Source organism: Lissotriton vulgaris, chromosome 2_1 (genome assembly GCF_964263255.1).
Source record: "Lissotriton vulgaris chromosome 2_1, aLisVul1.2, whole genome shotgun sequence".
In the NCBI taxonomy this organism is placed as follows: Eukaryota; Metazoa; Chordata; class Amphibia; order Caudata; family Salamandridae; genus Lissotriton; species Lissotriton vulgaris.
In genome coordinates, this window is record NC_141687.1 from 1,409,509,371 (window position 1) to 1,409,523,938 (window position 14,568).

At 39.4% G+C, this 14,568-nt stretch overlaps 1 protein-coding gene across 1 annotated transcript in view; it reads left to right on the forward strand.

Annotated features, from left to right (window-relative positions):
- Window positions 1-14,568, forward strand: part of FDXACB1 (ferredoxin-fold anticodon binding domain containing 1) — a 210,469-nt gene that overhangs the window by 169,402 nt on the left and 26,499 nt on the right. Inside the window, exon 6 of the mRNA XM_086957173.1 lies at window positions 4,477-4,680. Coding sequence (XP_086813299.1) covers window positions 4,477-4,680 — 204 coding nt within the window. The remainder of the gene's footprint in view (window positions 1-4,476; window positions 4,681-14,568) is intronic.

The following is a 14,568-nucleotide window of genomic DNA, read 5'->3' on the forward strand; positions in this document are numbered from 1 at the left end:
AATGAATGGGGAGTTATTCCTTATTTGCAATTAGCAATTTGCTAATCGCAAATAAGGAATGTGTAGGAATCGCAATTTATTTAGCGATTCCTACATGAATCCCGTTTTGCAAGTCTTTAATAGCGATTCCTTAATAATCGCTATTAAGGACTCGCAAAACGGGACTTTGATGAATCTAAGGGATAGCTCTTGATGGCTTCAAACATGCATAATGGTAGCCTCCGGTCTTGTAATGAAATGACGATTCTCCAATTATTATGCAGAGAGAATCTTGATTTCATTAAAGACAACGGAGGCTAACGTTATCCCATGAGGGATAATGTACTAAGATGAGAACATAACATTTCTTGGTTCCATATTTCTGAATAATTTTTCCTAGTGTCCTTTTTTTTTACATTTGACTTTTGTATTTTTAAGCTTGCTTAACTTTCAGCCCAGATTACCTTTACTTTGCATGTAGAATTCATGAAGGAAACAAGATGGATTGTAATCCATATAATCAGAAGTGGATATTCGAGTTCTTGTGTGTTCACAGCTAAAAGAGGAAGATAAGCCTGTGCACTGGATACTTATACTCCTTTGTGAACATTCTAAATGTTTATGATGAATTGATGTTCTTTAAAGGGCTGCATTTTGGGGCAGCAATAAAAGTGTATTGCATAATTTTATCCTCCGTAGTCTTTAATGAATTCAAGATTCTCTCTGCATAATAATTGGAGAATCGTCATTTCTTTTCACATGGTACACTGGCAGGACATTAAACATCATCATTGGGTTCTTCAGATTATGTAGCTAGGCTTTGTCCTTCCTTTCCAGAATGTTATAAACAAATGAGAGTGGCCCCAAACCACAAAAGGGATAGGGCACCAAATAGACCGTTGTCAAACCAAATCCCCCTAAGGAATGTTTAAAAACACAGAGCTGACACACTCTTCACATTCAAACTGTCACAAGAACAAAACACCCGCAAAGGCCAAAGAGTACACAGTAAAAAATACAATTCATCTAAAACACATCAGTTATTCAAGGACAAAAAATCCTTATACATCATTTAAAAACAATAAAAGCCCAATCATAATAATTAACACAATTAATCAAAGGGAGAATACACTAGAAAGGATACTTTCTAATCTTAACAAAGGCCTACACACTAGACCAAAATCATTTGTGCATCATGAACAGTCTTTATACATTAAATATTGGTGATCTCACAAATGTCAATACAGTCTATAGTGTGCCTTTTCTTTTGTATACGTCGACGCGTTTCGGTGGACCAATGATTCGAAAAGCCACCTTCCTCAGGACAAAATACATTCACTCCCCAAAGAATTTACGAATCTATACATATATTCTTAAAAAGAAAATACACAAATAATCGTTAAATTAGCCTTTGAGATATATATACATAGTAATACATATAAAACAACTCCAGTGTTTTCATCCTGGTGATATAACCCATACCCCAATCATACTCCACAGCTACACACATACACATACATCCTAAGGATGTTGTATTCATGTTGCTGACATTCTTTTTATTCTAAATTTCCAATGTCATATCACTACCCCTATAACTACGGGATGTATATGCTGACCTAAACATTCTTTATCTTATAGGTATTCTAGGGGTGAATCAGATAGTAGAGAGGCTTATAGTCTGTATGTACCTGTCACGATTTCAGGACACATATCCCTCTACGATTCACTTCAGAACGAGTTATTTGCAGACTACGAAAGGAGGATCAACAGATCTCACCTCAACGGAATCCCATTTAAATGTAGGGATAACTCTGTAGAAAATAAAAAGCCATTTTTACTAAGGTAACTAACTCTATGAGTCATATACTACATATTTATTCTTGAACTGAACATACCTTATAGCACACACATGTGTGTTCCAAAGATAAGGCTCCAATTTAAAAAGGTAAACTGGCCTTCAGATAAATCGAGTTCCCTATCCCTGCAAAGAGAGAGGGGGAGACATTTTATTTTTGATATAAATAAGTATCCAACCTAAATTTGAGATTATTAACCTTTCAGTTAACATGTTACCTGTAGATCTCAGTTATTACTTATTGGTCGATCATTAATGAGCCCAGTCCATAAAATATGAGGGACGTTGTTTCCGTAATGGTCATAAAATCATTGATTCAGTGCTCGCAAGATATGATCACTCTTGTACCAGTGCAATGTTTCTGCAAAACAAATACCAAAATCCTTCATAATTGTTGGAAAAGATAGCAACATGTAAACCTACTCTTCATTATTCAATGTGGGGATGCCATTACTCAGCGTAGTGTTAGCCCCTAACTAAGCGTGGTACTAAAAAATCCCCCAGTATGCTTTAACTCCCCTACCGAACCTAGGGCTATCACACTATATCGGGATCTTAACGCGTAAAATGGCTCAACTTCCAACCTAATGAATAATATCATACACCGTAGCACTACCAACACTACTACTGCTCAAACCGAAAAGGGACTTACAAATAGCGGGTATCTCCTCAGAATCTCCAAAAAGGCCTTTGTTAAGATTAGAAAGTACTATACATAATTCCAAATAGAGAAGAGGGTCCAGGGGAAATATTTACCGACCCCCTCCAGATTCAGTCTCCAATTCAATACGAGTACAAACACAAAAGGAATCTGGTGGTCAAGAAAATATAGTGAAGGAGAAATAGATGCAAAATCTGTATCCAAAATTACTGTAAGATTTTGCATCTCTCTCTCCTTCACTATGTTTTCTTGACCACCAGATTCCTTTTGTGTTTGTAAAAAGATTAGAAAGTATCCTATCTGGCGTATTCTCCCTTTCATTAATTGTGTTAATTATTATGATTGGGCTTTTATTGTTTTTAAAGGATTTTTTGTCCTTGAATAACTGATGTGTTTTAAATAAAATGTATTTTTTACTGTGGACTCTTTGGCCTTTGAGGGTGCTTTGTTCTGGTGATAGTTTGAATGTGAAGAGTGTGTCACATCTGTGTTTTTAAACATTCCTAAAGGGGATTTGGTTTGACTGCCGGCCTTCTTTTCCAGAACCTGACTCCTTCCATTCCACCTGTTTCTCACCCATACCCTGCCCCGGTCCCTTTGTCCCCTCAAATGCCATGCAGTATGTTGCAACTGGAGATTCTGGCTCTGTAGAGAAAAGCGGCCTTTGAACTGGTTCATGAGAACTAGATGGAGAAGGGGTGCTGCTACTTATATTTTCTTGTTCCCAAGAAAAAAAGTGAAAAATGATTGTCTCTGTATCTGCCTGGTTCTCAAGACTTTCCTGCTCTCCCATCCGCAGTCGACCAGTACAGGTGCTGATGGACAACTGAACCACAATGTGGTACACCAACAAGAGGTTGATGTATGTGTGAGGGCCCTGGGTCTGTGATCTTGAATTTAAGTTCATGATGGCCGTGAGCCACCTGTTGTGCTCCCTGAAGGTACAGGCCTCGTAAGTCTGCACCATCTTGTCGATAGTTAGTGGCTTTAATTTCTTCTTCGCCCTCTGGGACACCCCTGTAGGCGACCTTTTTGCCACGTAGTAGAGCGACACTGTTCTACTGCAAGGAGTATTGGGATATGCATTTCATCTGAAGTGGACCTTTCATTGCCAGTATGCGTTCCATCCCATCCATCGAAATTCCTTGCGTTCTCAGGAAGTTGCGGCGTACTCTGCATAGGTTGGGTGGTTAGTCATACATCCTCTCAGATCATGAAGCCAAACAAAATAGTGTGACGTTCCGTGTGTTATCTGCTACTGTACATCTATTCAGTATCAATGTACTAGGGAAATCCCAACGAGGAGCCTTCAATGCAAAGGTGTGGCCAGACACAAATACTGCAGGGATAATTCTTACATGAAAAATTATGTCATGCCAAAAGACCACTGGCGAAATAGTTTTAGGGGCACAGTGGAAACAAAAATTGTGGATGATCACGAAGGGATGATTCATAAAAGTCTGTGTCTGCTACTAGCATAAAGGTAACATTTTGGCACACTCGAGTTGCCTATAACCTTTGGGCATGAAAAGAATGTTCCAAAAAAGAATTCCTGCACTATTCATTTGTGCATAGGGCAACATTTGCTGCTCTATTATTTGAGTACACAGATTTTGATTTTGTCCTATTTATATTTCATACAGTTGTTGTTTCTGTAATTAATTTTTGCATTCAATCCATACTAGCAATAGAGAATGCACTAGTTTGAGTAGCACGTTATTTTATTGAACCATTGTTGTTTGTTCCATATACTTACTGAGTTGCCTTTACTATTTGGTTACCCTATTCTATTTTACACTTCAGTGGACAGAGTTATGTTTTCTGGCATTATGGTTTTGTCAGCACAGCTGGAGCGGACAACAGATCTAGTGTCTGGCATGTATGAGGTTTGTCAGTCGCACATTTAGCTAACATTCTTACATAATTCGTTTTTTGCTATCCGTCTGGACCTTCACTCTTTTTCATCTTGTTTTCCTCATAGCTGTGCAGGGGTCCTGACAGATGATGGTGAAGTCCATGTATCTTTGTGCAGGGGACAGGGTGGGACCCCAGCAGACCATCCCATCAGAGAATGGCACAACAGTTGGCAGGTTGCTGCCATGGCAGCCCGCTCCGGATTTATTCTAAGCAGCGTGAAGCCTTTCAACCCAGATTGCTACACTGAATATAAATGCACCGGCTACAGGTATTTTGAAGTGGTCACATGACTGACTTTGAAGGAAAGTCACTTCTTTTTTATGTCTCCACTGGCACCTTTTAGATCAGATTGTGTAAGAAAATTATGTATGTAAACAATACTCTTCAAATGTAGACATTTTAAATAATGAACAATTCCCCAGTCTGAAATTGACAACACAGAAAATGAATACCAGGTGTCATTTAAACTAATTTCCAGTTTTAAGATAGTTGTAAATTGCAAGCGGGTTTTGTTAATTATGGCATATATTCACTGAAAAAACAAAAGGTTAAATTGACATTATAATTGGGTGAATATGTTAGTCACAAAGGTAACGCCGTGAACCCAAAATACCACATAAATTCACCAGTTATAGTTAGCAGAGGTAACTATAATTGCGCCCTGCCATGCACTTCTTATTGACCTCACACATGACATATTCTATGACATCACTGACTACATCTCCAATTACATCATCCTCCCCATGGGGCTTAGAGGGGCAGGGTATCCCTACCTTGCCCCATTATATCAATATTTTAAAAATTCAGGAGAAGGGGACTAAGTCTCAGAGTCCTGTAATGGCTGCCAGTAACATTTTTCTCATGTTGCTGGCAGCCAATCCGAATGCTTGCTTCTGAGGGAGTCTGACATGACCCAAGGGTAAAAAAAGCTCCAGGGGCCAATCTGAACACCATTTTGAAATTGGTGCTCCCACAAGACTCTCACTGACCCAACTGTCCTGTTATATACAAATATTTGTAAACTTAATTTCTCAAAAACTACTGAGCGGATTTACAACAGATCACAAAAGCAACATCTGCAGACCATGATCTAGCTTCCTGCCAAATATAGTGTATTCCTTTCAGCATTTTTTGCTGTAGAGCTCTTTACGAAGTCTTTGGGAACTGCATGGGGATTTTGCGTTTTGGAACCCCTTCTTTTTTCTGAGCCCCCGCTTGACATTTCACCCCGAAACGTTCCTGCACATACTAGGCAAAAATATGCACCTTTTTGAAACATTTCATGACAATCCTGGAGCCTACTGCCTCTCCCAAAAGCCATGCATCTTAGATGAGATTGTACAGGTTGTGGTGATTTAAACTGCAGATTGGACACCAATAAGGATGCAGGGGTGAGCTGTAGTGTCCTAAGAGGAAGAGGAGTTTGAGTCCCCCATAGCACTATACACTGGGGAATCCTGCCATGCAAATCTTGGAACCTCCCAAAGTGGGAGATGGGCAGAGGACTGGACATGCGCAATCAGATGCAAGTCTCAAGATTACCAGAGTGCCCCATCAACAATAGATTCAAGGTCCCGATGTCTAGACTAGCAAATACAAATCTTGCATACAATTGTGGTGGCTATTAACTTGACTCTGTGGCACCCATCTGCAAATGCTACCAAAAAAGAGCACACATAAGGATCTAGAACAATACTTGTGCTGCTCTCATAAACCAAAAGAGACAAAGGCGTCTGTGGCAACAGAATTTTCCTTGCAGGTTTCAGTATTACCTCAGGACATGGTAATCACTAAGGAAGATTTGTAGGCCTCTGTCAGGGCTCAAGACGTGATCTAAGGGGAAATCTTAAACTGGAAATGGACAAAAGTAAACAAAAGCGGACATCCACTCTGGGCTCGAAACTTGATGTGCTTCGCAGAGATGTTTTCTCCATTGGAACTAGAATCCTGGATGTAGAGGAGAGAATGGACGTGTTGGAAGCCTTTAAAATTACCAAAAAACAAAATTAGAGATTACCCAGCAGCATCTAGACATTGCCCTCACACTGAAGTCATGGAAAACATATCCTATCCTGTAGAGTAAATTTAAGAGTGAAGAGTCTTGCAGAGGGAGCCGATATTCCCTCCTTCATATCAAGCCTCTGAAAATCTCTTGGGTGATCAACTTGCAGAAATATGTCTTGACAGAGCACACAGGGTAGGTTCAAAGAACTCCTGATCAACTTAGTGGGCAAGAGATATTTCAGTCAAATTGCACTATTTTAGTGACTAGGAAGAAGTTCAAGGCCACATAAAGAATAACCAAATCTTATAGGGTAGCTGTATATGCCAATCAGGGATCAGCCAGTTGCACTCTTAGAGGTCAGATCACATATGCTGGGCATGGTCAGCAGGGCCCAGTACACTTCAGAGTTGAAATCCAGCTGCATCAGTCCAAAATATTTGGGGGGAGGACGTGATCATAGAAACAGAGCCACTTTCATACAATCTGATATTTGGGAATCAAGAATATGCCACGGACCCTCCCGCTTTATAAAGCTAACTTCCTCTTGCTGTTGGAATCCTTTTGAACAGACTTTACCTCGTGGTCCAACTTATTCCTGTCTTGGCTGGGGCTCATAAACACCATAAATATGAATATCCTTCCTAGAGCTCCAAATCTTTTTCCAGCTTTAACATTAATATTCGAGGCAGAATTTGAACAGTGCAACCCGTAATTTCAGTTGGCTGAAAATGTAAAGATTGGTTTATGCTCAGGTCTGCCACTATGTAGTTTACTCCACAGTCAAGGATGGAGCCAAGCGAGAGAATATCACTTTGAAAAAGCAATAGACAAGCTATTTATGCTTATTACTCTTCTACTTTTTCTTAGCACCCAACCGAGGACTGCTCTCAGAAGAAAACTAAGGAGAATACATTGGCCTTACTATAGCATAACATAAATGGTGCCTACTGAGGAAGGCTATACATGCTCCAGTAGCTTGAAAAGTAGGAAGATCCACTACCAGACAATGTACAAATGCCTTACACTCCCACAAGATACACAAGATGTCCCCAAAGGTTTTTGGCCTATGTTGGGTGGAGTGTGGAGAAGTGGATATTGTTGGAGGTGCTCAAAGTTATCACCATTCTGAACGGAGGTTTCATCCACTTTACTCAATGTGTTGGGCTTCCCATTGCCTTTAATTCTACAAGTAATGATTGTAGTTCTGAAACCGAACAATATTAAACAAATGTACAAAGCTGTGCTCTCGCAACTACATTAAGGTGTTACATAAAAAAGTACAATGACCAATGTGAATCAATGAACAGAAGCAGATTCTTTCGTGTGCTTCTTGTCACAGCAAGATGATGGTTTATTGGTTCCAGACTTGAGAAAATGTCACAGTTAGCCGACACGTGTTTCGTCGTGTACAGTTGAGTCAACACGACTCTTCAGGGCTTAAAACTCAACTCCAAAAGTATGGGTTGAGACTAGTCTGGACCTCGTAGTTGTGTTTTATGTGGGTAGGTGAGAGAGAGACACTATGTCATTAAGAATCAAATTTGTGACTGAGTAGGAATGGTGTATCCAGTAGAGTCACGTACAAGATATACTTGTTGCCGCTAAATTCCGCCCTATTAGGTAGGTCAAAGTCTTCGAATATTAGCACTCTGAAAACGGGTGTGTATCAGGCAGTAGCCGGGAGGGGATCCATCTGTAGAAGTGCTTCAGAAAACGGGTTCGTTTTCTCTTTAGCGGTGTGCCGTAGTGTGGTATCCCTCCTCTGTTGGTTCCCGGGCGTCGTCTCTCGTGTACGAAGAGACGAAGTATATCTTGTACGTGACTCTACTGGATACACCATTCCTACTCAGTCACAAATTTGATTCTTAATGACATAGTGTCTCTCTCTCACCTACCCACATAAAACACAACTACGAGGTCCAGACTAGTCTCAATCCATACTTTTGGAGTTGAGTTTTAAGCCCTGAAGAGTCATGTTGACTCAACTGTACACGACGAAACACGTGTCGGCTAACTGTGACATTTTCTCAAGTCTGGAACCAATAAACCATCATCTTGCTGTGACAAGAAACACACGAAAGAATCTGCTTCTGTTCATTGATTCACATTGGTCGTTGTACTTTTTTATGTAACACCTTAATGTAGTTGCGAGAGCACAGCTTTGTACATTTGTCTAGTCTTTGACTTTTTTTAGACGGTTAAGGGTGTTTTTCCGCCTGCTCTTTACGCACTACACATCAACCATTCACACAACACACTGTAACGTAGAAATTGAGGCAGTGCGCCCTTGATATCTGAATTTTCTAAAAAAAAAACCCAGATCAGTTCACTTCAATATTAAACAAATGTCTACAGGGAGTGGTATTCGTGCTTGTAATGTCTAGGAGGGATCACTGACATAATATAGAATGACAAAATATAGACTTACCAAAATATAGTCACCAAAATATAGAATGCCAAAATATCGAATTCCTATCTACAAACAGGTAAGTACAAAAATATCGAATCCAAAATATAGTCTGTAAAAAATATAGTCAGTCAAAATATCGAATTTTTTTAAATGTCTTAAAAGTAATTTAAAATTAATGAAATAATAAATATAATTAACTAAAACATACTTAAAAATACTCAAATAACCTTAAAATTAAGATATAATTCATTTAAGTTATTAATAAAAAATGTACAATATTTTACCGTAGGATAGCAGGAGGGTAACATTTAATATTACCACTCCAGTGAGTGCAACAGTAGGGAAAGCGTTGGATAGCGTAGGGGTAAAAAGTACTATTCCCACTACAGAGAGTGCAACAGTAGGGAAAGCGTTGGATAGCGTAGGGGTAAAAATTACTATTCCCACTCAAGAGAGTGCAATAGTAGGGAAAGCGTTGGATAGCGTAGGGGTAAAAAACTACTATTCCCACTCCAGTCAGTGCAACAGTAGGGAAAGCGTTGGATAGCGTAAGGGTAAAAATTACTATTCCCACTCCAAAGAGTGCAACAGTAGGGAAAGCGTTGGATAGCGGGAGGGTAAAAAATACTATTCCCACTCCAGTGAGTGCAACAGTAGGGAAAGCGTTGGATAGCGTAGGGGTAAAAAATACTATTCCCACTCCAGAAAGTGCAACAGTAGGGAATGCGTTGGATAGCGTAGGGGTAAAAATTAATATTCCCACTCCAGAGAGTGCAACAGTAGGGAAAGCATTGGATAGCGTAGGGGTAAGAAATACTATTCCCACTCCAGTGAGTGCAACAGTAGGGAAAGCGTTGGATAGCATAAGGGTAAAAATTACTATTCCCACTCCAGAGAGTGCAACAGTAGGGAAAGCGTTGGATAGGGGGAGGGTAAAAATTACTATTCCAACTCCAGAGCGTGCAACAGTAGGGAAAGCGTTGGATAGCGTAGGGGTAAAAATTACTATTCCCACTCCAGAGAGTGCAACAGTAGGGAAAGCGTTGGATATTCGAAGGGTAAAAATTACTATTTCCACTCCAGAGAGTACAATAGTAGGGAAAGCATTGGATAGCGTAGGGGTAAAAATTACTATTCCCACTCCAGAGAGTGCAGCAGTAGGGAAAGCGTTGGATAGCGGGAGTGTGAAAATTACTAATCCCACTCCAGATAGTGCAACAGTAGGGAAAGCTTTGGATAGCGTAGGGGTAAAAATTACTATTCCCACTTCAGAGAGTGCAGCAGTAGGGAGAGCGTTGGATAGCGTAGGGGTAAAAAATACTATTCCCACTCCAGAGAGTGCAACAGTAGGGAAAGCGTTGGATGCCGGGAGGGTGAAAATTACTATTCCCACTCCAGTGAGTTTAACAGTAGGGAAAGTAATGATTTAATATATTATTAAAAATAAATTAAATGTCAATCCCAATAATACATTAATTGAAATTAATAACCAATTTAATAGTATGTAATAATTAATTAGAAATACAACTACATATTAGTTATTACAAATTAATAACCTATTCATAATTATTTAACAACTAATTAATTTTCAATAACAAAAACTAATTAATAATACAAATTAATACCAATTAAAAATTAACAGTAAATTAATTATCAATACACAAAAAGTATTTTTAACATGTAATTAATTACAATTACATTACTTCCCACCCTATTCCCCTATAAACCCACATCCCACTACAGAAAATACATTAATACAATTATCATAATTATCAAATATTTAATTAATACAAAATAATTACCAATTAATAAAAATCAATTGCCAATTAATAGAAATTAATTATCAATTAAAAATTAATTAACAATAAATTTAAAATCAATATCAATGAATGAAAAAAAATATTTACTTAATTACAATAAAATTACTTCCCACCCTATTCCCCTATAATCCCACAACCCGCTACAGAAAATAAATTTAGAAAATTAACATAATTAACAATTAATCAATTAATACAAATTAATTGGCAAATAATAAAAATGAATTACCAATTAAAAAATAACAATAAATTCAAAATGAATACCAATAAATAAATAAAAATATTTAATTAATTACAATTAAATTACTTCCCACCCTATTCCCCTATAAACCCACAACCCGCTACAGAATTAAATTACGCAAAAATTAAATAACATAAAATTCATTACTTAAAATACATTAAACATACATTACAAAAATTAATATACACTTTTCACACATATATTAACATACAAAACACTTGAAAAAATTAATATTATTAAAAAATCGATATATTTAATACCTATATTGTATACTTCGATATTTTGACTTCTATATTTTGAAAATCGATATTACTTACCTTAAATTCGATATTTTTAACCACTATATTGTGTCCATTCGATATTTTGTCCATTCTATATTTTTACTTCGATATTATGTCCATTCTATATTTTGGAATCAATATTATGACTGTTTACCGTCTAGGAGTTGCTAACATGGCTATTAGATTGCAATTGAAGAATATTAACTGCCCTTCATTGCACAGTGGCACCATACACTGTGGGAAATGTTGCCTATGGAAAGATTAGCAAGTAAAATGGCAGGCACACACGCTGCTTTTGAAATACAGTGGAAACCCCTAGTTGAGTACCTGTCAGCGGACCTCCCAGTCCTAGCATTCTCTCCTAGATATAGGATGTGTGTTCTCTGATTTAGGATTACTTATAAGCCTGGTGTGAGCCGTGCTCATGAGTGAGTGTGTGGTGGAAGGCAGGTTTTGTTGGATTGATTTATGGAGGGATGGCACACTGACATCATTATCATAGCTTCATATTGTTTTATGTTAATGCTGATGTGTGTGATGCTTGCACTCCTTTGGTTTGTATTCATTTTAAAAACCACACAAAAACAGGGCCCCATTTTTCCTTGGGAGCGCACATCAATTGATTTTAAATGTGAAATCTGTCTAGAAATAGCTTTGTGCATCTCTAAACATCTATTTACATGCATATAAATGGAAAGTTAAAAAAGCTTCTATGTTTACCAAAGTGTTACTATTTAAAATTAAAACGGTATTAAATGTCATAGAGGACAGATATCTGAAAAAACATATTTGGAAAAGGGTTGCTGAAATTAAGTAGGAAACTCTCATTCATTATTTTTTAGTGCTATAAAAATAAATTATGTCCTTAAATCACTGAAATCCATTTGTGGTCCCGAAAACAACTGATTTCGTATCTGTATTAACCTCAGTGCTCATTCACTTCATTGTGCTCCATAAGAAAGGTTTTAAGTTCAACAGCTTGTATTCCAGCAACATGGCGCCCAAGTGCATTTCACCATTAGCTATTTGTTCATTAGAACTCTAGAGAGTTAATTGACAGACTGCTGCTTCTCTTGGAAGTAAGTTTTACTAGGCATGCCTGTATTTCTCTGCCTTTCAGATAATACAGAATCTCCAACACAGTGGTTCAAACACAGCGAAGCAAAACGTAAAACACAACAACACCTAGAGAAGGGTTTCACTTTACAAAATGCAAAGACTCTCTTTTTAGAATAAGGCTTGAGGTTTTACTTATGCAATGCTCTCTGACAGAAAGGCTTTCCCAGGTGCCAAATGAACCACATTCAAATATATGTAGAGATATATATTAATAGGCAAGCAATGATGACCCACTTGGTAAATGCAACAGTTAAATGCATTAATATGAAATACAAGCAGCAAATAATATAAGATAAAACTCAAGCAAATATACTGGACGTCCTGCAGAAAGATATATACACTGAATACTACTAATGATTACTTTGGATGTGCACTCTGACTCATTTACACATCACAAAGAAAACACCTCAAATGACCACAGCCACTGGAACCAAACATCACAATGGCACTAGTCAGAAACAGATCACCTCACCCGATCATTCACTCGACATCCTTGCCAACTCAAGCTGGGGGGCCTGTTCACAGCTGGGCTTGAACTCTCGACGGGACTCGGGTTCCGTTCGTCTTACAGCAGTACGTCTACTCTATAAGTGAGCTCCCACCCTGGCTGTCAACAACCCTCCGCTTTATAGTCTCAAAAACACACTAGAAGGTTTGAGAGTCTTTCCCTTTGCGCTAAGGAAACTTACTGGAACTGTCCGGGCAAGCATTCCACTGCAGGAAGGAGTTCCCACATTCCCTCTACATTCTCGCATGTTCCAACATTTATCTTGATGAAGCTTACGAAATCCTTCCAGGGTACATTAAACAATCTCTCACAAAACAATCCTTGAACGTGATTAACCCAAACAACTTACAAGCTCAAGCAAGGCAGAGTCAGAATTCAAGATGACATGAGGCCATGTCAAAGCCAATAGTAAGAAATACATAATACTTGCCAATGTACAACACAGTGCACATGAGTGCGCCACTGCTTACAGCACCACATGCTTCAGTTCTCAATGTACAACACAGTGCACATTTGTGCACCACTTCTTATAGCATCACATGCTTCATCTCTCAATATGCAACACAGTGCACATTTGTGCACCACTGCTCATAACACTGCACTTCGAGACCAAAAAGTACATTCCACACCTCTCTCTCTCATGCTTTCAAATGCACATCCCACATGTTCTGCTTTTGGCAAGGCTGGTCTACTGTGACAGCTCCCACTATAAGACTGCAAGATTACAAGAAAGAAACCTTTAAGAGAAACAAGGCATATGCAGGGCGTCGTTCATTCAGGCTAGGGTAAAATAAAACACCAAAGTCAATTAAAATGATGGTAGTCAAAGGTCATCACAGGGTGTCAGACCACAAGAGTGCCTCAAGCACTACACATGCCATACTTTTTTCTCACATGAATCTGGGAGATATTTGAGAATTTACAGGAAATATGTTCTCATTTTTGCTTTCTCGAACATTAGCCATAATTTTCATGACAAAATGCTCGCCCACCCCAACCCACCCATTTGTTCAATTACTGCTTTCTCCTCTATAAAAAGTGGTTTCAATTCTGCAACTCCTGTTCCAGCGACATGGTGTTCAGGAGTGCCTCAGATTTGTCATGGTTACAGAATGTTAGCATTTTAGTAGAAAGCTGTAGTGGAGCTGCTGTAGAACACTGGGGAATCAATTAACAGACAGCTGCTGCTGTGGAAAGTTTGTTTCACTCGACATGTCTCACTTTTTAGGTCTCTTAGGCGTTAGCCGCGCGAAGCGCGGTCTCGCCAGAGACCTATATTCAGCGAGTCTTCTTTCCAGGAGAGGAGACAGGAGATGGCTGCGCGCTCGGAATTGAGCGGGCCACGCGCACGTGAACGCGCTCACTGTGGCCAGCTCCTGTCTCATCTCCTGGAAAGCTGTACCACACAGCCACACCTCCCCCTGCTTACGCATGTGCACAAACAGAGACACACACACGACCGCACCTACACACACGCACGCACACACACATACAGAGACCCCCGCCGCACACACACAGAGACACACACACAAGCGCACCTACACACACGCACACACACATACAGAGGCCGCACACACGAGCGCGTACACACACACAAGCGCTCCCCCCCCCCCCCCCCCCACAAGTAAGGCCCACTTACCGCCACTCTGGACTTCAGGCGCCACCGCGGGGCTCTCCCTCGGGCATGGGAGCCCCACGTCACCAGCACTGCTTCTCTCTGTGGCACTCCGTGGGCGCGTGCGCGGGCTCCCGAAGACGGAAGTCCCGCCCCACGG